This window comes from Camelus dromedarius, chromosome 1, assembly GCF_036321535.1.
Source record: "Camelus dromedarius isolate mCamDro1 chromosome 1, mCamDro1.pat, whole genome shotgun sequence".
In the NCBI taxonomy this organism is placed as follows: Eukaryota; Metazoa; Chordata; class Mammalia; order Artiodactyla; family Camelidae; genus Camelus; species Camelus dromedarius.
This window is the reverse complement of record NC_087436.1, coordinates 68,912,848-68,939,194: the sequence shown is the minus strand read 5'-3', so window position 1 is coordinate 68,939,194 and position 26,347 is coordinate 68,912,848. Positions and strand designations below refer to the sequence as shown.

Below are 26,347 nucleotides of genomic sequence, written 5' to 3'. Positions count from 1 at the left end.
TTTATGAATGTTATTTTTCTGCCTTACTTTGTGGTTGTTGTAGGAACTTAGCTGCTCCAAGCTCGATTTCTTCTTCTGTAAAATGAGGATAATAATATAGTATGTAGGTCATATGGCTGTGAGGATGAAATAACTTAATGTATGTAAAATATTTAGGATAATGTCATGTACATTTAATGTATGTAGATTAGAGTAGGCAACTAATTAGTACCGGAGGAAATTACTGGCTGAAACAGATATTCTTTCTATTTTTAAACTCTTGATTTTCTTTCTTGGTTCATTTTCCTGAAACATTTTAACATAAGAATATATGATTGCTATCTTTGCCTTATCATTTTGTTTATTTTACTTTTAAAAGCACATAAAGGGTCACATACAAGGATGTGTGCTCTGATTCTTATCAATCTCAAACTTAGTCATGCCCCTCAAATATTTTGGTTTTCCTTGAAAACTGAGGCACTTATCAAGGCATTTCTAATTTTTAAAAGTATATTAGGCAAGTTAAATCCTTACGTATCATAGCAGAAACTCAACTAGAACAGTCTTTCATTTTCTGTTCAATGAAAATCATGTCTATGGAGACCACAGATTTCTTTAGCAGAACCCAGGGTGTTAGCCTAGAGTGTACTTTTTTAAGCTTAGGAGTTATTCTGGAACAAAGAAGAAATGGGTCTATAGAAAAGGGAGTGAATTAGTGTGATTCTTTATGATTAGCTACTGACACTACCTCAATTAAAGGATGAGGAGCTAAGCACTCCCACTCTTTACTCACTGCACTCTCCTTTCTCTGAATTATTAACAACGTAGAAGGGCATATGCATTTTATTTGGCTATTTATCACTATACAAGTTGATTCTAAATGTTGAAAACCAGCAGAGTATTTTCATTTCCTTAGCTATTTAAATGGTGTTTGTCATTTAACAGAATAGTATTTTTTACAAGTCTGTTGCCATAGTTCTTTCCTTTTTTTCTTTTTATTGGGAGGTAGCTTTATTCAGAATTGTTTAGATTATTTTATTTTTAAATTGAAATATAATTGATAGATAACATTATATTAGTTTCAGTTTTACAACATAATGTTCAATATTTTTATGTACTGAAAAATGATCACCACCATAAGTCTAGTTAATATGCAACAACACATAGTTTTATATAATTTTTTGTGTAGTGAAAACTTTTAAGATTACTCCCTTGACAACTTTCAAATGTACAATAGAGTATTATTAACTATAGTCATTATGTTATACATTACATCCCAGGTCTCATTTACTCCATAATTGGAAGTTAGTACCTTTTGACCACCTTCACCCTTTTGCCTATCTCCCACCCCTCATCTCTGGCAACCACCAACCAATCTGTTCTCTATCTGTGAGTTTGGGTTTTTTCCTTTGTTTGTTTGCTCATTAAGGTTCCAAACAAGTGAGATTAAATGGTATTTATCTTTCTCTGTCTGACTTACTTCACTTAGCATAATGCCCTCATGGTCCATCAATGTTGTCACAAATGACAAGATTTCATTCTTTTTATGGCTGAATAATATTCCACTGTATGTATATGTCACACTTTCTTTACCCATTCATTCATCAGTGAACACTTAGGTTTGCTTGCATGTCATGGCTGTTGTAAATACTGCAGCAGTGAGCATGGGGGTAAAGATATCTTTTTGAGTTAATGTTTTCATTTTTTTCAAATAAATACCAGAAGTGGAATTGCTAGATCATATGGTAGCTCTAGTTTTAATTTTTTGAGGAACCTCTGTACTATTTTCTAGAGTGTAGAGGATCAATTCACATTCCCACCAACAATGTATGAAAGTTCCCTTTTCTCCACGTCTTCACCAACATTTTTTATTTGTTACTGCACTTCTTGGGCCATTCAAGGAATAATGCGCCAAGAAACAAGTTTGAATAGATAGACTCACTCTTTTTTTAAGCCATTTTATAGTATCTTCAGATATTTCCAAGGTCTCAATATTTCTTTATTTTTTGAATTCTTCTTTCTTAAAACTTTGTGCTCCCTGCTTTAGTTTGAATTGGTTGCTTTCTACCCCTTCACAGAGATAAATGTGGGTCATAACAGGACTGCTCTGGTGTGTGAGACCCAGTACTTCTTGCATCCCATGTTTTCCTTGATGTTGTTGGTGGGTTATGTACTCAAGTACCTTCCATAAGAAAAAGAGCATGAGAAGTAATATTTCTGACTTACTTATGCCAAGAGAATCCTTTATTCTGTATTCCATTCAGCTGATAGTTTGAATGTAAAACTTCAAATTAAAAATAATTTCTCATCAGACCATCCAAGGCCTTGCTTCATTTTTATTACTCTGTTACATGTGGCTGAGGAGAAAGTATGTTTTTAGGTGATCTGTTCTTTCTCTAGACACTTTATACTCTACTTTTTAGTCTTCTAAAATTTTGTAATGATGTGTCTTGGTATTTTGTATTTTTTCCTTTCGTTCATTTTTTAAATCCTTACTTTCTGTTTAATTTGTTTTGCCAAACACAGTGAAAACTTCAGTTTGACTAATTGTACAGAAAATAGTATATTGTGCAATTTGACTCTCTTTATGTAAATGGAAATATATTATATCCTTCTATGAATTTATTCTTTCACTCAACATTGTGTTTTTCACGAATTTTTCATTTTGTTGCATGCAGCTCTAGGCTCATTTATTTTCACTTCTGTGTAGAATGCCCTAGAAAGAATATACCACTTAATTCATTTTATGATTGCAAACATTTGGAATGTTTTTACTTCTTATACTTATGAACAATGCAGGTAATGCATATCCTTACATGCCTCCTATTCCATGTGCTAGAGCCTCTCTAGATCATAAACCAAGCACAGAGTTTCCTGGGTCACAGGCTATACTCAGACTCAACTTTAGATTATGATCAGTGGTTTTCCAAGGGGTTTGTAGACATCTGCATGACCACCAGTCGTGATAGTGTTTTTGAGTTAGGCATTTAATTTCATTTTTTCCCCTATGCAAATAAGCATTTCTTTGAGCACCACTGATTGAACAGTCAGTCCTTTCCTGGCTAGTCTGCCATGCCATCACCGCCCAAATTCCAATTTCCATGTACAACGTGGGATGTTACTGGGCTCTCTAATCTGTTCCATTGCTCAGCTTGCTTTTCACTGTGTCGATATCACAAGTCTTCAACCTCTACAGTTTGAAATGTGTTGATACATGTTGTATTAGTTTCCTAGTGCTTCTGTAGCAAATTACCAAAAATTAGCAAGCTAAAACAACAGAAATTTATTTCCTCACAGTTATGGAGACCAGAAATCTGAAATCAAGATGTTAGCAGCCTTGGGAGGCTCTAGGGAAGAACCCCTCTTTGCCTCTTCCAGCTTCCAGTAGCTTCAGGCATTTCATGACAGTGACTACATAAATCTAATCTCTGTCTCCATCTTCATCTGGCCTCCTCCTCTGTGTTTTTGTGCTTCTCTGCTCTGAGGAGGGCACTTATAATTGGATTCAGGGTGTTTCTGGATGATTTCTCCACAATGTTTTCATCTTAACTACATCTGCAAAGACCCTCTGTCAAATAAGGACACATTTACGTATTTCCAGAGTTAGACATATCTTTGGGGGCCACCATTCAACCCATACACCTGGATTTATCATCATCTTCTTCAGGAATATAGTGATTATTCTTGTTCTTTTTCTTTTCCATACCAAGTAACACACACACACACGCACACACACACCCTTCATATTGAGATTTTGACTTAACTAAATAATTGACATCACTTACTTATACTTATTTACTGTATTTCAATAATACCACAGTGTTTTTCTAAAAGGTCCAGTTAACCTTTCTTTAGATTTATTGTTGTCGTTATTTGGTTTTTTTTGGTGTTCGTGTGTGTATGTACTCAGTCATTGTTAACTGATATCTTTTCAAAGTACACTTTTTTAACTGGTTTTTACTAGTGTATAGAAATGTGACTAGCTTTTGTAATTTCTCTTTTCACCCCTTCTTCTTTTTTGTATTTAATGTTTCCAAGTGCTGAGTCTCTCCTGGAGTTTTTTTAGAGCAGATGGACTCCCCTTCTGGCTGAGTTCTCTTGATCCATAATCTGGCCCAGTGGTTCTCAATTGAGGGCAATCTTGTTTCCCAAAAGATATTTGGCAATTCCTGGGGACACTTTTTGGTTGTCACACTGAGAGGAGGAGTGCTATGGCATCTAGTATCTAGAGGCTCTGACTATTTCTCCAACTTCTATACTCCCCTCCTTGCTTACTGTCCTCTGCCCACAACAGTCCTCTTTGGGATTATCTACAAATTCTCTTCCTTCTGCCTGGAATTTCCTCATGATCCTACTTTTTGTTGCTTACTTCTTATGATCCTTCAGATGTCATGTTACCCCCCTGGAAGTAATTATAGACCCCTGGCCATTATCCTATAATACCTTCCCATACTAGTTGCATTTTGTATTTAATTCTTTTTATTCATCACCATCTGTCTCTCTATTCTATGAGCCCAAGGACCACAACTTTTTGTTCATACTCTTTATCAGGTATTGTCACAGTGCCTGAAACATAGGACATTCCTAATCAATTGTGTTGAATGAATAAATACATGAGAAAAAGGGGAGGTGACAGGATACAGTCAAAAAGTCTTGAAGCAATGCAAAAGCCAGCATTTTTTTCTTCACACCATTGTTTAAGATTAACCATAGCTGGAGAGTTAATCAGTTTATCAAAATATTGTTGTGCACCTCCTTTGTGCAAAACTGTGAAAAATGCCAAGGTCTACATAATACAGTCCTTTCCCTATCTGGAGTCTATAATATGATTTACACATGGAAATTTATGCATGTAAAATAATACAAAAAGAAACTTGAGATAACAAGATGACATGACATATGAGATTTTATAAATATAAGTGTTGCCACATTGCAGAATATAATTGTCAAATATATGACTCAAACAATAAGTATTTTAGGGGGTTTGAGGAAGTAAAAATCCCTTTGAGCTAGCAGGAAGCCTTCTTGGAGAGAAAAGAGAAAAGCAATCTGGTTTTTTCAGGTATATTTGCCCGCTGCTGGTACATATTCCCGACAGGAGCAGGAAATCTGCAGAACTTGTCTGGCTTACTTTCTTGGGTGGACCCAGAAGGGATTTCTTAGCTGTCATCCAGTAACTACTGATCCTCCATGAGGGCTTAATTTGCATGCAGTTCCCAGCCAGAGGGAACATACAAGCTCAAATTTGCCAAAGACAGTAACTGGGTGTACTATTAGTTAGAGCCATACATATTGTTTCAAATGTGTTATTTTGTTTTTTGATGCTGGAGTTCAAGCCAAGGACTGCAACTGGTATCTGATTTTAAAGTGAACCTTTAATTTTTCATTTTACCATGGGCTTAGTCGCAATCTTGTTTTAAATGGAATAATCTCTAGTAAAATAATCTATTCTTAGATTTGGGCTATAAAATGGGAAGGGTACAATTAATTTTTGTAATCTGGATGAACTATAACATTACTGAGATCCCAGTAGAAAAATATAAACACGAATTAAACTTCTCCAGAAACTGGTTACAACAAGGATTATGTGTCTGAAGAGAAGTAGTCCCCTCAGCCCTATTTAGCTAGAAGCAAAAAGGAAGCAACCTCCCAAGTGGTTATCTTTTATGAGGTTTAGATTCAGGAAATAAAAGGTATTTGGAGGCCTTCTTTAAGAGTTTCCTGCCCCAAGACCTGTCTACCCTCAACAATCTAAACATCTGTCATCAGGCATGTAAGTAACTCAGGGCTGTCATTGTCACTTAATGTACTTAGGAACACAAGCTCTAGAGCCAAGTATCCACCACTTCCTATGCCACCTTAGACGAGTTAAGTTTCTGAGCCTCAGTTTCTTCATCTATAAAATGGAACTGATGATAATAAAGAAAATACTCTCTTCATGAGATGGTATGAAGTTGACAAAGGAATTGGTCCAATGCTTACCATGTAGTATGGGCTTAACACGTGTAAGCTGTTATTAGTGGTTACACCAATACTGTAGTGTATCAGAATCTACCCATTTTTTAAATAGAGGTTGACTCCTCAGGGAAGCATGGTCTTATTAATATCATATTTTGGTTTGAATAGACTCTTGATTTTTTTTATACTCTGATATGACAGAATCCTGATCCTTTCCCAAAGTGCTATTATGTACACAGAATTTCAGGGGACATTTATATTAAGTGCTGGAGATCTTAAAAACAGATTTTCTCCTTGTTCCTTGAGAAATGGAAATAAAATGAACTCAGAAAAGCTTAGTGAAATCATAAGTGACTTAACTCAGAACTGATCCAAACCCCTGGAATGACCATCCATGGTGGGGGGGTCACCACTGAGGTCACCTCCAGGCTTCCATCTTGCTTTAGATTCCCATGGATTTCTAGTTACCCTTGGCAACATGATTTACAGACAAAACAAAAACAATGCGTCATTATCTTCTTCCCTTTACCGTATTGTTGATTCTTAATTACTCATTAATTCATTCATGTATTTATCTGTCAAACATGCACTGAGTGTTGCCTATGGAAGGCAATATGCTAAACACTGAGGATACAAAGATGAATCAGACACACTCCCTGCTGTCACACAGCTCACAGTCCAGAGTGGGAACGACAACTGTACACCAGTGTGATAATCGCTACAACAGAATCATGTGCAAGATGCAGGGGTGGCCCAAATAAAGAAGTGTTCAACTCTGAGGAAGGCAAGTCAAAGATAACTTTAGCTGTCATTGGAGAATAAGAGAATTGTCATTGAAGAAATTTGCCCAAGAAAAAAGTGTACTGTAGGAAGAGGGAAATGAATGTACAAAGTTGTAGAGGTGTCAACCAATCCAGCAGGGTTAGGAAAGAGTAGATAATTTAGAAGATAAGATAATTAGCCTTGAAGGTAGGGGTGAGGTGAGGCCAATGAAGGGATAAAATTGTGGAATTCACACAGAGAGAGACATTGGGTTTGAAGCAGGAGTGTAATATACTCAGATTTGTACTTTAGAGCTACCATCCTGACTGCTTGTGTTGTGGGGAAGCACGTAAGGGGAGGAAAGATAGAGTAGAACCACATACACGTGCCAGGGAGGGGACCACTGCAAAGGCCCAGGCACAAGTTTTGAAGGAGCCGATTTTCAACCATAGCAGTGGGACTGAAGGATGGGAGGTAGATTCAGTATTTAGGAGCTAAAATCTACTGAGCATTGTCACTAGAGGGGTCAGGGAGAGGGAGGCAATATTCCGTCTTCCCAGAGGATGTAGTAATTTGGGGGCAAGATATACTATGGAAGTAAACCTGTATGGACCTGCAGTTTCTGACTTCTGACTCTCAGTCCAGTGCTTTCTCTTTTCTTTTCTTTTCTTTTTTTTTTTTTCTTTTGTCTCTTAAGACTGTGCCTCAGCAGTCTTCTTGGAATCAGGTCCCTTTAGGAAATCAGTTCTCTGGACATTCAAAATCCTTCAGTGATTCAGACTGGAAAAGCTGAGTAATAGAATGATGACAGTGTGGAGTGTGGTGAAACATTCTGCCTGCCAGAGAGATGACTACCAAGTGAGGGTGTCAGAGTCACAGATGTTTACACAGTGTGTCAAGTGCTCTCACAATGGAATAATCACTTAAGACGTCAACAAGTTGATAGCAATAGTGGACTAGATGCCATATTCAAGAATAAGGCAAATGTAGGATGGGTTTTCTGAAAAGTGAGGAATGCTGCCTTAAAAAACAGCACAGATAAACCGAAAGGAACATTATCAATAGTTTTTAACATGCCAGGCAGGGTGTGAAATGTATGACATCCATTATTTCACTTATTCTTTAAAACAACTCTGAAGCAGTTAATGCCACTATCCCATTTTACAGAGGTTTAGGAGAATCAAACAATTTTGGTAAGGTTGTTCATTTTATAAGGATTAGAACCCAGTTTAGTCTTACCAATGCAAATAACCATTTCACAAGCCTGTGAATAAACCGAAATCCTTGTCTTTGCCTCAAGACTCTAGCTAAGATGAGAAGAAACACTTTTCTTAAGACTAATATTTACTTTTAAAATGTTTTCTATCCAGATGTCTAGGATATTTCGACGTTCTGGAGACGGTCGGTTTATCAAGTCTCATGTTATCAAATTACGGTATGTAAATTTGGTTTGCAACTTCAAGTCAGTACAGCAAAGAGGCATTTGATCATCACGATTGCTCTGCATCCCTGAGCAAATCTCTGCAAGAACACAAAGGTTTCATAAATCCTCAGCAGCCCAGCTTATGCTGCCTAGCCACTTCCCACTCACGACAGAAGTGCTCTATGACAAGAGACAATGTCAGTTATTAGATTTTTAAAAAGGGTACTCTCCAAGAGAAAAAAATACAGGAAGAGGAGGGATGGTGCTGCTGACACACCCTGCTCCTTAAACTCGGGGCTAAGTAGAACTTAGGCCAGTTATTTTTGATTGTCCTCACATTAAGCCTGCCCGAGAATCAGACTATGACTTTTTCTGCAGTAAGGTTTTCCTTTAATGCTACTGCATTTTTATTATCAATTCTAATTCCTTCTCGTGTTTATGCTCTGATAAAGGGCAATATACATAAATTGAACATACACTTGTTGTCAGAGACTAAAATAAACTACTAGCATTCATCCTGAATATGCTGTTTATAGAATGTCCAAAAGGCTTGGCATTTATTGGAGTAATATATCTTGTTTTCTATTTTGATGGAAGTTTTAAAACTTTTTTGGATATCATTCAATATACAGATATACATATATCTATAATATTTATTTGTCTGCTTTACTTCTTGATGGTAAAGTAAATATATACAGATATATGATTAAGGAGCCCGTGCCTCTTCTTTCCCTCTCTTCCTGCCTACTTTTGTTTCTTCCTTCTTTTCCTTCCTCCTACCCTTCTTCCCTTCCTCTCTTCCTTCCTCCTTTCTTTTTTTCCTTCCTTCCTTCCTTCTCTTTATATATTTCAAATTAAATTCATTCTCAAAAGGCAACTAGACCTACACATTACAGTGTGACTTTATATATCTGAACTTATCAAATGATTTCCCTTTACAACTGCTTTCTCCAATCATCCATGTATCAAACACATATTAACTGACTACCAAACCCCAAAATACCAATTGCTTGACACAATAAAAGTCGACTTTATTTCTGTGGTACAGTCCAAGGAGTTGGAAGTGACAGTGGGGGATGTGAGTGCTGGCTGGAGTTGTGGAAAGGAACTGCCCACCAGGTCTTCTGCATCCGGTTGGCAAATAAAGGAAGAGTACAAGTGTAGAGTTTGGCACAGAAGGTCTTCAGGGGCAAGGCCAGAAAGTGGGGTACATCATTTATGCCCACATTCTGCTGTCCAGAATTCACTAGAGAGTTTCAATAAACCTCATGGGAGGATAGGAAGTAAAATCTAGCTCTTGTTCAGGAGGCAAAGGCAACCGGGTTTGGTGAACACAAATCTTGTCTCAGCCTTAGCACAACTGAAGAATAATGACCTTGGTTACAACACTGGCTCAGAATGCCTTAAAAAGCAAATCGTTTAAGTGCATGTAAAGCATGATTTCATGAACAGCTCCTCCTCCCACAGCCTCCTCTGGACTATGAGCTAAGTAAGAGGAGAGAACAATTTTTTCTAGCTGTGAATCTTAGCCAATATTTCTAGAGATAATTTAGAAATTTGATATATATATGCCATTCATTATGTTTCTTTAAATTTAGTGTGAATCTTAGTATGTAAAAGTAGTTAATGGTTGGAAACTGGCTTTATTGTGATTATCTTTATTTATCTGCGTTTTTTGCTCTTCAGACCAGATGAAAATGGTGTGAATATTCTTATAGTGCTCATGTTTCGATACCCATCTACTGATAGTGCTGAGCGAATCAAGAAAAAAATTGAAAGGATTTTATATCAAAGTCTGAAGACAAAACAGTTGCCTTTGACTATAAACAAACCATCATTTACACTCACATGTAAGTCCTTTTACATCTTTGTGGCTCCCTCCCTTTGCAGTCCTCTTTATTTTTCATAAGAATTTAGGTCGATGTGTTCTTTCATTTCAAGAATTCACCCCTGATGTACATGTACCAGTGTGGAATAAAACTAAATTGAAAATTCACATAAGGCAAAGTTTAGTTTTATAATTTTTTTTCATATTTGACTTGAGGATTGCTATGGTTTTAAAAATTTCCCCCATCTATTAATTATCATGTTGGATCTTTCCAAAGCATGAAAGGGTAGGTATTGTTTTCACCATTTTAAGGAAGCTAGACTCAAGGAAGATGTCAGACAAGGGACTAGCAAGCACTGGGGTCAGAACTAAAGCACAGGTACCCTGACTCCCAGGGTCTTTACAGGTCAGTTCTGGGGGTTAGTTTCTATAGTATCAAAGAAACAGACGTCTTTATGAAGGTTGACCCCTGTTGGAAGAACCACTGACATGAACTATAAAGAGGTTTTCTAGATTATTTCCAATTTAAAACAGGTTTTTTTTTTCCATCTCCTCATTGATTCCTCACAACATAAACTCAGGAAAGTTGTCATTTTATTTTCCCCTCAAAGTGGAAGAAAATGAAGTTTAAAAAGGTTATGAAACTAAAACTACCTGACAGCTACTTGGAATACAAACTGAGAGGCCTTTCTATTTTTCTGTGCCAACACACAATTAGAGAAAGTAAAATAATGTGTTTCAAGTAAGACTTCAAGTGCCAAGGTCAGGGATTGTGTCTTTTTATTTTCTTACACCTCTCCCTAAACTCTAGCATGTGTCTCACAGGCAATAGGTGTTCCAGCTCTATTCACTGCTCCCAATTAAGTATTTCCAAGTGCAGTTACTTCTGACTTAACATCAAAAAATGAGGCTTGCCCTTTGGACCTAGAGTCTTTTCCCCTCCCAGCCGCCATGAATTTAAGAAACAGATTGTCTAAAGTTAATTTCTCTGTCATTAGAAATCAGGAATATCCTTTGAATACATTTTGAGATAGAATCCCCACACACAATAGTCTTCTTCAATGAAGGAATCCGAAATAGTGAAGAGTATGGTATCCACCTTTATTATTAATCAATTATATTCCAAAGGAAAATGTGATATTTTCCAGCACTCTATAAATGGTAATCTCAAACTAAATCTCGATCCTGAGAATATAATTGCCCCTAAGGCAATTACATAAGCTAAATATAAGCATGATTATGTGAGCTAAAGTAAAATATTCACTATAAAAAAGACATTAAAATTGTAGAGTTCCTTATTTTATAATTGTTAAAAGTAATTTTTCAGCATTTTTAGTGATGTATACTGACTTTTTATTATAAAGGTTGTTTTAATATCAAAAAAAACCTGTATTTTCTGACTCTCCCCAATAACTAAAATTCTACTGCATATATTTTCTTCTGTCTCATACATAGCTCTTACTAAATAAAGAGAAGTGAAATGTCCAGGAAACTTCTTATAGGATTTGGGGCTCATATCCCTCTCATGGGAAAGTCAGTATTCTTGAGAAAATCATTATATATTTTTCTACTTTCTTTCTAACAAATAAAACAAAGCAAACACCAAACCACCCAACATCCAATGAAACTGAGCTTAAACGAACTCTAAGATATGTTTGAAGGGAAAAAGATGTCACACAGGGAGGCATAAAATGGAGGGAGAGACTGTGGGCTTGGCTGTATATGAGAGTTTCAAGCCTCCAGTGCCTGCTGCCTGAGCTACAGCCTTCTCGTATTCACCATGAGGAAGAGTCCTCCATGAGAGAAGGCCATCGACCTGCAGTTACTGAATTCCCACCCTTTGTAGACAAGGGCCTGGAAATTGGGCTGGGAGGGGTCTGGGATGCCTTTAGCTCCCTACAGTTACCCTATCAACAATGGCTGCCAGGCATATGCCTAGCACACATAGGCCAGTACACCTGATACAGTGAACACGGATTATGACGGGAATTGGAGATTGCTTCCTTGAGTTATACTGGAGCTCCCAAAGAATGAAATCAGGGACATTTATGTTTATCATTCTTTCCTAATCCTAATTTCTTTCTCTGATTTCTTAGCAAAAATCAGAAAATAAAATGCTCTCTTTTTATTTTAAAGTAAAATTATACATTTTGGACCAAATCAGAGAAGAGGGATATTTATATGTTACTTGGTTATGAAAAATACCTTGAAATTTGGATGCTATGGATAATAAGTATTTCTTATAGTAACCATTTGAACATCACATGAAAATAAGAACATATTCTTCTACCAACTGATTTATGCTTTGTTTATTCCAGCTATTGACAGCAAAAAGATGCAAAATCTTCTCAACAGCCGTAAGTCGCAAAGCTCACACTTAACTGACCATTTCACAGCCAAGAAAATGAATAAAAGCCACAGAAAGTTAGAAGTAGAATTTACCAAGTTTTTTTGAGGAAGTATAATGGGTTTAACATTATATAAGTTTCAGATGTACAACATAATGATTTGATATTTGTTTATGTTGCAAAATAATCACCACAGTAATACCAAGCTTTTAATTCTGTTTCTAAACCACTTAGTCTTTTAATTCTTTTATTATTGTTAATATTTAAGACATATAATTTATAAATTTACATCAAATACAATTTTTAGTTTTGTGACTTACAGAATGTAAGTCGTAAAATGATTGCATAGTATTCTTGATATTATGACACATTTTTAACATTCTATTTTAATATTTTATTCAAATATTTATATTTGCATATCTCTCATAATTCAGGAGTGTATTTAAGGTGTTAATCGGTTAGACTTCTTCCTTTTAGACTTTTCAATTTTCTTGTATTTTTGTTGAAATGTCTGGTATGTACATTTTCTGCACTCTTTCCAACCCCACTTTTGTACATATTTATGGTCTTTTGTGGACAAATATATGTCTATTAAAAATGTAAGGACACTGGAAAACAATGAATATTCTCTATATGTAACATGCAGCATTTAACATATTTCCCAATATAGTTAACGCTCATATATTTGTTATTTTCATTTGTTTTCTGGTTTTTGGTAAATATTTTTCTTCCATTGCACCTGTCTTTTTCTGTAATACACATTTTGTTGTTTATATCTTCTTGCTTGCCTTTATGTTTGTTAAATCCACAAATGAACTTTTATTTCTTAGTTATCAAACTAAAGGTTAAAGTAAGAACTATGCATAATTAAGAATTCACATTCTAAATTTTTCTTCTCAACTTCACTAGATCTTCCAGTCTTTATTAAATAACTTCACAATTTTACTTATCACTGATTTTTACCTACTCTAGTAATATTCTTTTTCAAAATATCATGTTCCATTTTATCCCAAGTTATAATTATTTACCCACCACTAAAGTCTCCTGTTATACTTTTACTATTTCTCATTCTTGAGCCTTGATTTAGAGACACCTTTTTGCTTGTTAACCTATCTTCAAGTTATTTTTGAACAAGAAAATCATACAGATGGTATATTTTCTGAGAAATTGCAGGAATCTTTCCATTCCTTTATCTCAATGTTTTATAGGATTATTGGACCATAAACTTTCCTGAATAATTGTAAACACATTAGTCCACTTTCTTCTAGTGTTTTTGTTATAGAGCAGAAGTCTAGGGCTGGTGTGACTTTTCTTCTTATGTAGGTTATCTTTTTGGTTCTTGGATAAAGGTAGGAAATCTTTATTCTGTAAGTTTTTTTGTTTTTGTTTTTTTTGTGAAGAGCTCTAGATATGGTTGCATTTGCCACTGAATTTTGGCTGGGACAGTGAGCATTTTCAATCTGTACATTATTTTTTTCTCATTCTGGAAAAAAGTTCTTCCACTGTAAATTTGATGACTGATTCTGTTCTTATTTTTTCCCCTTCCTCAGGAACATGAACAATATCATAGACTAAAATTTTTCATCTGCAATATGAAGTTAATAACACCTAGCATAGAGAATTGTTGTGAAAATTAGGGAAAATATATGTAACACTGTACAGAGCCTGGCTCATAACTAATAGATATTATTTTTATTATTATTATTACCTTTATTCTTATCTTAAGGAGAAGTTTGGAGAGGAAGTATTACACATTATTGTTATGGCACCATATTAACCTAGAAACTCTGTTCAATTTGATGGCCACTTTAAGCTGAATCTATTAAATTAACTCTGAGGGAATTATGATTAATTTGTAAATACAGTTTCAGGCAATTATTTTTTAACCTGTTTCTGAAAAAACTCCTTTATTAGAAGAATCTTATATTATTAATAAAAATATACATAATTAAAAGGTATATTAATAAAGTGTACTGATATACTTTCAAGTCTTATTTAAGACTTGATTTGAAGTCTAATAAATTGAGGATTTGTTATCAGGGAATCAGAACTTTTTTAAAAACTAGTCTGTAAAATTTTAGAAAGGCAAAAAAGTCATTATTGTTTAAGACTTAAAATTCAAAGCTTTTCAAATATAGTGTACAGATCTATGTCAGTGCAGAATCATGACCTACATACAGTTCTGGGCTTATTCTCGGTAGTAAGAATACAAGCTTTGACGTCGATCCTTCTAATTTTATGTTCAACTCTTTCACTTACCAGCTGGCTGGCCTCCAGCAATTTATGTTCTCACTACAAGGCTGAGTTTTCCCATATGAAAAATGTTTTGATGTAAATGTATCTAAAACTCTTAGCAGAGGATCTATACATTTTTGATGCTCAATCAATTATCTATCTATTCATTCATCTATATATGCTTTATGTAGAGACAGAAGTTAATTCTTGGATTGGATGACTTGAAATATTAGTAAATATTTCTTCTGAATCTCAGTAGGAGAATTAGGACCCCTACAGCATAACCCCAGAGACTGAGTGCTTGGAATGGGTTAAAGAATAGCAGGTGCAATGGATAGTCCAAGCATCTGTACCCAGTGCAAGACAGGATGTGCTTTTCTCCCTCCTCCTTTTCATGAAAATAACCTAACATATATTTCTGTGACAGGCTGTGGAATAAGGATGACCTCTTCATACATGCCATTACCAGCATCCTCTTCTACTGAAAGGATTGTCCAAGGAATGGAAACAGCTATGGAAGGGGAGTGGCCATGGCAGGCCAGCCTGCAGCTCAAAGGGGCGGGACATCAGTGTGGAGCCAGCCTCATCAGTAACACTTGGCTGCTCACAGCAGCTCACTGCTTCCGCAAGTAAGTTTACTAGAGCTGTTGTGTGTCTTCTTTTCTCAGCTGGTATTACCATCAATTTAATGCTTGAGAAGAGTCCAATCTCACCAGCTTATCCTCTGCTCCATTCTGGATGGACTCTGTCCCCTAAATGCATTGTGGTTGCTCTATGACCCCATCATCCCCTCACCCTTCTCTCACTATCTATCATGTTTGGTTTGCATTAATCTTGTGCCTCTTAGCATATATTTTCTTGTAGCATCGTGATACTAATGTGGTCTTTCCTACTATATCATAAATTATTTTAGTATAAAGACTGCCTGTTATATATGTAACATGTTTAAACTCCTCCATATATTCAAGGAGAAAATTCAGCCACTTCCATTCTGATTTTTTAAAAAAAAGTTAATCTCTCTATCCTCCAGCTATCAACATCCACCATCACTTTATAAATAAGAAAAAGAAATCAGAAGGATCACTCTTAAGGCTCTCCCTTCCAACTGCATTATCCAAGAACCAGGTGGGCTTATACGGACCAGAGAGGTGTGTGGATGGTGGGAGAGACCTGCCGGCCTATCTCACTGCCCTCACAGAGTGGAAAACTGGTCATACGCACAATGCAACAAGTGATTTCTGCTTGGGCTTTCACAGTTACTGCTCTTAAAACTCAGCTGCATCACTTCACATTCACAGACATGCACAAGCGTGCTACTGCCCCAGGAGATCAGGCATACACTATCTTTCCTCCTTGAGGTTTCACCAGCAAGATACAGAAAGTTTCTCCTTTTAAATCCAAAAAGACCAAAAGCTCTGAATAAAGCCCTGGCCAGTGGCACTGCTCACAAACCCTTTCAGAGGAAGCTATCCTTGGTGAGTCTAGGAGGCACTTGATCATCCTTGTAAGGGTAACACCCAAATGGTTCCAATATGCCTACACCTGTATTTGTGGAGTAGATGTGTAATGAGAATGACCTAATGAATTTAAGGTGATTGTCACTCTCTCATCAAAGAAGAGAAAAGGAACTCAGTTATACCTATTTACAACCCTCCCAAATACCCAGCATCATGCATTAGGTGAACTCGAGTCACACTAATTTTTCATGACTTTCTGATTTTTTTCATGTTCATAGTCCACCAGTCTTCATACTTATTTTGAGGAGTGTCGTCTATTTTAGTTTATAACTCATATTAGCTCATATAAATTAAAAATAAGTAAGCCTAGAATGTCAACACATTAATATTTAGTGAAGATAAGCTATAATGATTGAGATACATGTTTTGGCAGGTCCAGTGCAATCTCTGTGTGCTGACAGACCTATATGGGGATTGGTCATTAAATCTGATAAAACAGAGATAACTTATGAACTTGATAAAAGAAATTGTGACATGATGGGGATGGGAATGAATTGAAGGGATAAAAGGAGAAGGACTGGATGCAGTGAGTTTAAATGCCACTTTCAAGGAGTTTTTTTAATGAATGGAAGGAGAGAAATTTGCCGGTTGTGGGTGGCTGTAGACTCAAAGGAAGAGTTTTTTTTTTTAATCTGAGAGATGTAATAGCATATTTTATGCCAATAAAAATAGTAATACTAATATAAAAGAGTTGGGAAGGGTAATAATCCTGGAGAGAAAGGGTTCAATTTTGGGGGTGATATAATTTCATGTAATTGCATAATGCAGTGTACTGTTCTGAAGGGAAAATACAGGTACTTTGAAACAATATTACAGTTATCCAGTGGTTTTAAAATGTTTGTGTTTTTTCCCCTATAGAAATAGTGTATTTTAAAAAATCATGTTTAAGACAAATCTTATACCTTTATGTCTATGAAAAGTTATTCTAGTCTTTATGGAACAAGTGTGAGTGGGGGGAGGTGAGGAATCATGAGACCAGGGCCATCTCTCTGACACTAACCAGCTGGATCTGTCACTTATCTGCGAAAGCCATTCAACTTCTGAGTCAGTGTTCTTATCGACAAAGCATGCTGAACTAAACCTATTACTTGAGTCTTCCTTTCTGGTTGAAAATACATAAAGCAATGGGTATTTCTGTTTTGTCTACTCGGTTACACTCCTTAAAGACTGAAGTCACATATGTCTTCATAGCTCCCAGAATTCTAGTATTCAAATGAGTACTTCAGCCCTAAGATTTCTATTTTGAATCAAACCTTTCTTTAAAGTGTAAATAAGTAAAACAATTGAGGTTGGAGCCCTCCCCCACCACCTCCTGGTCCCTCCACCCGGAGGCTCTGACTGCTTATCCCTGGGGCAGTGCAGAGTACTTTGAAAACCACTAATCTTTCAGGTTTTTCAATACATGTAAAAGTTTATGATTCACCAACATACTAATCCTACATGAACAAGGAAATTATCTTTTGAATTCCCTTCTGTGTGATTTCCTTCTACATAATTTTCCTCTACAAAGAGAATTTCAGGTTTCTATATTTTTCTAGGCATTCTTGATGGGGATGATTAGATAAAGAGGGAACTGGGCTTTGGAGAATAGGGAGGTAAAAAGATAGTAAGAGTAAACAGAACTTGCTTGTGATGTAACTTTGTGGTAGAGAAAAGCATTTGCGTGAAGGGAGAACCTCAAAAATAGCAAAAGGGACTGACCAGGCCAGATTAAAAGGCAGTGGGAGCTTTAACAACATGACATTGAGTTAGGGCTGCTTAGTCCTTGAGTACTGGGGAAGGGCATGGGCATTTCGTGGAAAAACAATCCTGTGTGCACATGAGGGTTTGTGAACAGACAAGTTACACTTTGTCTCAAAGATCAAGGTAAGACTCAGTAAACAAGAGCCAAAAGGTAAGTGATAAAATAAGAATGGATGGAGTGTCTGATATACAGGAAAAATGCCTCTTAGGGTGCATAATATCCAAAACAAATCAAGATTAATTTCTACATATTTCATTGAAGTTACAGAAGAAATGAAATTTGAAGAGTTTCTAATAAATAAGGAATTAAAATACTACAAATTAATTGTATAGCACACATTACTATTATTATTGCAAATACAGCATGGAATTCCACTTAGTTACTGTAATCTTTTTAATTTTAAGAGTATGTAAAATACTTTAAGGGCTTTCATACTCTCTCTTGTATCATCAATATTTTTAACTTACTTTTTCCGTAAGGTCATCAATTGCAAATTCTCTCACCATAGGGATTTTTCAGGAGCATAATCCCAGTAGTTGGGGAGAATCTAGCATCAATTTTTTTTAAAGGATAAAGTTAAGCATCACAAATATGACCTTTTCATTTTTTTGCAGAAATAAAGACCCAAGTCAATGGATTGTTACTTTTGGTACAACTATAACACCACCTGCAGTGCAACGAAATCTGGGGAAAATTATCATCCATGAAAATTACCATAGAGAAACAAATGACAATGACATTGCTTTGGCTCAGCTTGCTACTCAAGTTGAGTTTTCAAATACAGTTCAGAGAGTTTGCCTCCCAGATTCATCCATAAAGTTGCCACCTAAAACAAGTGTATTTGTCACAGGATTTGGATCCACTGTAGATGATGGTGAGTTGTTCAACCTAATTTACATAGTACAAATTTATCTTGGAATCTAACAAGCTGTCTTGGAGAACATCTCTTTGGACTTTTCATAAAAATAATGTTGATGCTTCTAATGTGTACAGATCTGAGGAGGACAGTAGATTAAAAAGTAAAAGGAATCAGATCCTTATTCTAGAGCAGTACACAAGTAATTGAAGCAGTGGTGAGAAAGAGGAGAGGCTAACAATAAAAAAGAACAGACTGTTTCAGGTACTATAAGAAGGAATAAAATGCTGCAGGAGTACAAGGGAGTAAATGATTACAAATTGTATATTTGCCCAATGTAAATACACCTGGTTAGCATATGCTTCATATACTTTTTTTTGTCTAAGTTCTTCCTAATTTTAATGAGGATGTATGATGATCACAAACAGGAAAGTGTTTTGTGAATGTTTTGGGACTCAGTTGTGAAGTATTCTGTCTTCCTAATCCCCACCTTGCCCTCTGCTGGTGTCATACTGTTGCTGTATCTTGGGCATTTGTTTTATTTCCCATGCTTCGAGATACCCCAAAATAACACACTACAGCACAGAGCAGGACAAAGAGACCTGTGCAGCTCGTATCCTGGTTTCCACCTGAACAGCATTTGGAAAATTGATGACCTTCTCTGAGCCTCAATTTCTTTGTATGGAAGAATGTGAAGTTGGACAAGATCAGCATGGTGAACCCTCTCCTCATGAAAAAAAAGGCATCCACACACACAAAATACTGCATGTAGTTTTGAAGGTTCTAATAGCTTTTAAAGATCCACAAATATAATACTGGCTTAGATACAGTTATATTTGAAGAACGTTTGTTTGTTTGTGTAATAGGACCTACACAAAATAGACTTCGGCAAGCCAGGGTGGAAACCATAAGCACAGCTGTGTGCAACAGAAAGGATGTGTATGATGGCCTGATAACCTCAGGAATGTTATGTGCAGGGTTCATGGATGGAAAAGTAGATGCATGTAAGGTAAGTCCAAAGTCAAAGTCAAAATTCTAAAAGGAAAGTTTCCATTAATTATTTCTAACTTTGGCATATATTTTACCTGGGAGAAAAAAAAAATGGCATCTATTTTACCAAAGACTCAGTTTACTTAAATATAACATAATCACAAAATTATTGTATTGAGTGTTCACTATGCCAAGACAATGCTAAGCACTTTCTATACATTATTTCATTTAATGTAATGAGACTGAAGCAGTACCATAATTATTCCTATTTCACAACTTGGGAAATTAAAGTCCGATGCTCCCTATTTCTTGTTCAGGCAATCACTCTTATGCTCTATTGTTATTTTCTTAAACACAATTGTAATCAAAAGATAGAGAACCTCTCCTCTGAAGACCACTTTATTTAGCTCTATCATCATCTCTCCTGTAGCTTGTTTTCATCCTCCAGCCTCTAAGTCTCTCTGCTTTGTCCCTTTTATTCTTTCATGACACTGACACCTGAAATAGATTTCATCTCCATCCCAAGCCCTGCAATATTAACACCGACTCATTTAAATGCTGGATTCTTAGTTCCTAGACCCCCTCACCTCTGGTGATCTTCACTCCTCCTCAGCCACTTATTTCTAGGGCCACAACTTGAACCCTATCACCAAAACTGTTCCGTCTCCAACAACACTAATTCCCCAAATACTTCTTTTTAACAAGCATCCTCAGTCCTTTCTGGCTGCTTTTCAACCACTTCTGTTTGTTTAGCCACACTCTTCTGTTACACCTCAGCTTACCAACCCTCACCCACCAACATACACAACCTACACATACATTCTTTGTGTCCCTTCTCGGTTTCATTTTTATCTCTAGCTCTTACATCATCCAATACACAGTATGTTATTTAACTGGTTTACTGTCTATCTCTCTCACTAAAATAGAATGTAAGCTCCAAGCAGGGACACACTTTGGAGCGCTCCTTTGTATTAGCAGCTCCTAAAACAATACCTGCACAAATATTTGTTGCCTAAATATCATCTTTATTCAGTTTTGTAGAGACCTGTAGACCATTGCTTCTCTGCTATCTCACATTCCGTTAATCCTTTCCTTTCTTCCATCATCGACTTGTCCAGCTCAGATCTCAATGGGATCTAAGAGATCTTAGACCTCACTTTTGCTAAGACCACTAGATGCTCTCTCTTTCCAGTGTTTCTGACAAAGTCCCAAACCTGGAAGAACTCAATCATCCAGTTGCTCTCTTTACCTGCATCTGAGAAGTCAAATGCTCCTGGAAAAAATACAACAGAACATGTGGTTCCACTGAAGGTTCCAAATAACAAAACTGACAACCTTACTATTTTTGTTAGTTTGTTCCTATGTCTACATTTTTCTGCATCTGTCAACATTTTCCACTTTCCTTTTTCCTTAACTTCTGGTTTTTCCTGCCCCTTGATTCTCAACTGATGATCTTGTTTCCCAATATTCAAAGAAAAATAGTCCTAAGAGGGGAATTTCCTCATCTTCCCAGTACCAAGCATACAGATCTGCCTTCATGCATTTTATATGCCTTCAGCTTAGGTCACACAGAGAAGCTGCCTCCTTGCTAAAGCTGATCTGTCTCCACTGCTCAAATTCCTCTGGTTGTCAGCCCTCTGGGGAAGTTTACACTAGCAACTAGGTCCTCTGTCTCTTTTCAGAGTCAACATTTTTCTTGTAACTAGATCCTGTCCTACTCAGATCTCTCAAGTTAGGGATAAAAAGAAAAAGCCAATTCTTTCTTGACCCATTTTGCCTCCAGCTAGCATCTTGTCTTATATCTTTACCATCAAATGTTCGGGAAAATGTCTATACCAATTGTCTTAACTTTCTCACCTACCACTAACTCCGCAAACCATTTCAGTATGGTTTCTATTGCTTCATCAAAATCTCTATTGCTTCATCAAAATCTCTCTTCCTAATGTTTTCAGTGAACAGCTAGTGACCTTCAACAAAATTTTTTTGTCTTTTTTTTTTTTCTTCTTAGCAGCATTTAATAATGCTTACCTCTCCCTCTTTCCTGAAACAGTCTTCCCTTGGCTTGTAATGATTTTCATCCTACACCTCTCTCTACTCCTTCTCTGTGTCCTTTTCAGATTCATTCTCTTAATCACAGCCATCACACGTTAATCTATCCTATGCCTGTTTCTCTTTTTACTCTATACTTTCTCTCCAGAGAATCTAATTCTCTTTCATAACTTCAATTATCATCTTTTTGTAGATGTATTATAAATTTATACTTTTGATCCCAATCTTAGTTTTGATCTCCAGACATATATTCTATTCCTACTTGGCTGCTCCACTTGGATATTTCAAAGGCATTTCAAATTCATCTATTGCACCTGATTCTACTCTATTCCCCTCCCCACCTGATCTTCTTCCTATGTTTTGTATCTCTGTAAATGGCATCCCCTTTGATTCTGTTAAACAAGCCAGAAGGCTAGAAACATTCTAGTTTCTCTCTTTATTCCATATCCAATTGATATGGGATCCCATGGATTTTACCTCCTTAACTCTCTCTCCACCATCTCTTACCTTTCTCTCCTCTCTCAACCTCTCTCTCCTCCTCCTTCCACTCCCTCAACTGCATTAGCCATCTAGTTTGTTTTCTTATATTCACCCTTAAGCTCCTTTGGTGCATTCGTCAAATGAATGCCAGGATGGTTTCTAACAAGATGTAATCTGATCATTTCAACTCCTTCCTTAAAACACTTAAAACTTTAATGGTTTACCTTTGTTGTTCTTAAGATAAAAACCAAAAACGTCTTAAAAAGACCCACAGGGCTCCACATGGACTGACTAGTCACTTCCAACCTCCTACTACCAGTCATTATGTATCATTTGCCCCTTGCTGTCTTCTCTCCAGTACCTCCCCCCCCCCCTTTTTTAACAGGCCCTTGCATATACCAAGCTCCTTCATGCCATGGGGCATTTGTCATGCTGTTCATTCTGTCTAGAACACATTTCATGTACACCTTTCTTTTCATGATTTACTCCTCTTCTTTAGATATTAGCTCAATTACATCTCACCAAGGGAAACATTCCTGACCTCCTTCACCAGTTGAATTCCCCCATTTTATGTTTCCATAGCACTTACCACAGTTGTCATTTTGCATTTATTTGCAGGCTTATTTAATATTTTTTAACCTACCCGTCAATCTCTATGAGCATAAGGACTGTACATTTTTGGTCATCATTTTATTCTCAGTGCCCATCAAAATGCCAGGGACAGATAGTAGGAACTAAACAAAGAGTTGATAAAAGAAAAAAATTAATAAATGAAGAAGGTGGAAGCGGTGCAAAGAGGTTACCCTGTGTATCTCACCCTGGGTCACACAACCACTAATTATTAGAGCTGGACCTGAAAGTTGGGCATTTCAACTACTGAGACCACACTATTAACCTCTACATTTGTATCTGTTAATTTACTTAATCTTTCTTGTTCCAAAAGAGATTTAAGGGGGCTTATATAAAATTCAGAAAGCAAATCTAAATTAGAATTAAGTGAGTAAAAGTAACAGAGGCCAAATGTAGGTCCATAAAATACAGTAAGCTAACACATTCAGAAGAGATCATAGGATATTTTCACCAATGCATAAATACTAACCTCACATTAAGTATTTTATATAAATGCTTAGTAAACCATGCATAAAGTGTCTAATCAAACTAGCGAGAAAAAAATCCAGGGATGCTGAACCAGAAATAGTTCATATGAGTGAGTGTTAATCTTTCTAGAAAACAATTCACTTTAAAGTTTAGCACAACATTTTAACTCAGCTGATAGAAACATTTTATAATCTATCTCTAGTCTGGCTGTATATTCTATGTATTGATTTCCTTTTTTTTCCCTGTGGAAGAGAGATGATTGTAATGACCCTCCTATTGAATTAAATTAGAGTTAATTTTAATTTTCTTTTTCTCTAGGGAGATTCTGGTGGACCTCTGGTTTATGATAATCATGACATCTGGTACCTTGTCGGTATAGTAAGCTGGGGACAATCATGTGCACTTCCCAAAAAACCTGGAGTCTACACAAGAGTGACTCAGTATCGAGACTGGATCGCCTCAAAGACTGGTATCTAGTGTGAACTGTCCATGAATTATATCCATGGCACATAGAGCTAAAGCTCCTGCATATTGTATATTTATATTCTTGGGGTTTGGATCAATGCTTTTGCTGGATGTCAAGAAGTCCTTCAGACTTGAACTAATCTCATATCATTAGGTGGACTTTGTGTACATGTGACAGAACTCTTCCCTACCCTAAGGGAAGAAGACAGCGAATGACAAGTAGCACTGACTCCTCACTCACACGGTAAACTGTGATCTTATTCATCAGATGCATGTTTACAATTGGTTTCCCCCAAGTGAAGATGGGAAACATCATTTTCCACAGGATATAAAGAGCTGCCAGGGCTGCCAAAATCTTACCACATATAGTACCAGGAGCACTTGGGATTCTTCTAGTAAAAAATCAAACAGCAATCCTCTCTAAGGATTCAAGGCTTCAACCTTCCAGGACTGATGACTGAACACTCAATGGCTAGAATGGAGAAGCATGGGATTTGCAATGTACCTTGAACTCTAACTTGGGTTTATAAATAATAATACAGAGCATTATCACTAACCACAAGAGTTGCCACTTAAAAGATGTTGAAATGTATCTGAACTTGGTATTAACATTGTGTTATACACACAAGCACTAGCTTCAGGATGTATGTTGTACTGTTAATAAGCATTTCTGATTTATTCTTTAACAGCATCTTGCTATCCATACATCAGTTGGAGTTAGACCACAAGGGAGAATAAAGAAGAATCTTGGGAGCACTTTTCCATGGGTACAAGGAGAATAAAATAAACCAATGGGACCCAGGCTAGCAGAGTTGGTTTCAAATGATTAATGATAAAAGAAGCACACTTTAGATTTTTGGTAGAATGAGACATCCAGTTATTTATTTAGAAATATCTACATATGGTAACTGGTACTTTTGCAAGTCTTCAGTTCTCTGACAAATCAGATGTCTATCAGAATGTCAGGGTGGGAGAGCTGATCTGTGCAAAGCACTTAGGACAGGGCCTGGCATATATTATACACTACATAAATGTTTGCTATAATGGAAAGAAATGCCTCTGTGAGTTTTAAGGTAAATTAAGGTAAATTAACTTAAATTAGCCCTCAGGTCTGGTGGTGGAGAGCACAGTCTTTGGAACCAGGCTGCTCGAGCTTGACTGTTGGCTCTGCCACGTATCAACTGTGTGCCATTAACATCCCTGTGCCTTAGCTCTTTCATCTCTACAATGAGAATAAAAATGGTACCTACCTTGTATCATTATGAGGATTAAATACACTACTTTAGTAAAGCTCTTAGAAGAGTGGCCACAGTAGGCTCTCAATATGGACTAGCTGCTATTAATTATTATTGTGTTTTGGACTGAATACAGCAATCTATTTTTTAAAAACTGTACCTTCTTTAAAACCATGTAATTGATTTCAGAACACCTCAAATGACATTGTAATAAAATTAGGTGAATTACTAGATTTTCTGAAATCACTTCTTATGTCTCATGAATATATTTTGAATAAAGTCTGCTTTATACACAAGTCGTCATAGGATGCCTGGTCATCTGTCACCAGGATTATGACTACAGAAATGCAGCAGTATTCACATCTAGGCCTCACATGTGAGACCTCAAGTGCTAGATGTGTTGCTCTGATTTATTAGAGAAAAAATCTAGCCTCTTAGTTTCTCTGATGACTGAAAGTTTTAATTTACATGTATGTGTGTTTATATGTAATATATGTAAACAATATAACTAAAAAACTCCTAGTTATTATTTAATATCACAATATCATAAACAGAAAAGGGTCATCCAATGCACACCTTCCTCTGGAAAAGAAAATGTCCCCAAATTTCTGAGTTGATAATGACTACTAACAACTGAATATCAACAGAAAAAGCAGAATAAAAATGTAAAGCCCTGTACTTTTTTTTATACGTAGAGAAACAGCCAAAGCTTTCTGGAGATTTAGCATATTCCAGATGTGCCTGACAAAGGACATGCCTTTTTTACATAAAAGCCTACAGAGCCTTTGTAGAAATAAGAAAACAAACCTGTCTACAAGAAAATTATTTTCTACTATGTAAGTTATATAAAAATGGATATCTGCTTTTGTGTACCTATATTTATATTTCAGGAGACTGTGACACCTTTCTGCATATCAATGTCCGTGAAACTATATATACTCATTTAAATAATTATATGCTTGATTTAATTCAACTCAATGACATTTTAACACAAGTAAGAGAAATAAGTGCAAAAGGCTATAGAAAACTCTAAGAAATGGAAAAGTGGATTTTTCAAATAGGATTTACTTGTCCTATTTCTACTTTGATGTCTGACCTACTGAGTGGTGTTGCAGGAATCACGCAGTAGCTTTTGCCTCATATTTTCCATCTACCATATGAGATGTTAAGCTATCTATCTCATGGCATTGTGAGGCTTCCCTGTTCAATAATAAAGTTGAAAAGTCAAAGAATGTTTAAAAACTGTTCAAAAAATGCAAGGTATATTATTGCAAACTGATATCCATACATATGATGCTGTAAATGCATTAAGATTGAAAAGAAGGTGCTTTTTTTTTTCTTTACAGTGTTATTTATCAATAGTATTGCTTTGTGAAGTTT

The 26,347-nt window shown here is 36.2% G+C and overlaps 1 protein-coding gene across 1 annotated transcript in view; it reads left to right on the top strand.

Annotated features, from left to right (window-relative positions):
• Positions 1-24,597, top strand: part of TMPRSS11F (transmembrane serine protease 11F) — a 52,117-nt gene extending 27,520 nt beyond the window's left edge. The window contains exons 4-10 of the mRNA XM_010994708.3: positions 8,070-8,134; positions 9,809-9,972; positions 12,269-12,307; positions 14,961-15,162; positions 18,409-18,668; positions 19,517-19,659; positions 23,586-24,597. Coding sequence (XP_010993010.3) covers positions 8,070-8,134; positions 9,809-9,972; positions 12,269-12,307; positions 14,961-15,162; positions 18,409-18,668; positions 19,517-19,659; positions 23,586-23,744 — 1,032 coding nt within the window. The 3' untranslated portion in view covers positions 23,745-24,597. The remainder of the gene's footprint in view (positions 1-8,069; positions 8,135-9,808; positions 9,973-12,268; positions 12,308-14,960; positions 15,163-18,408; positions 18,669-19,516; positions 19,660-23,585) is intronic.
• Positions 24,598-26,347: the final 1,750 nt, after the last annotated feature.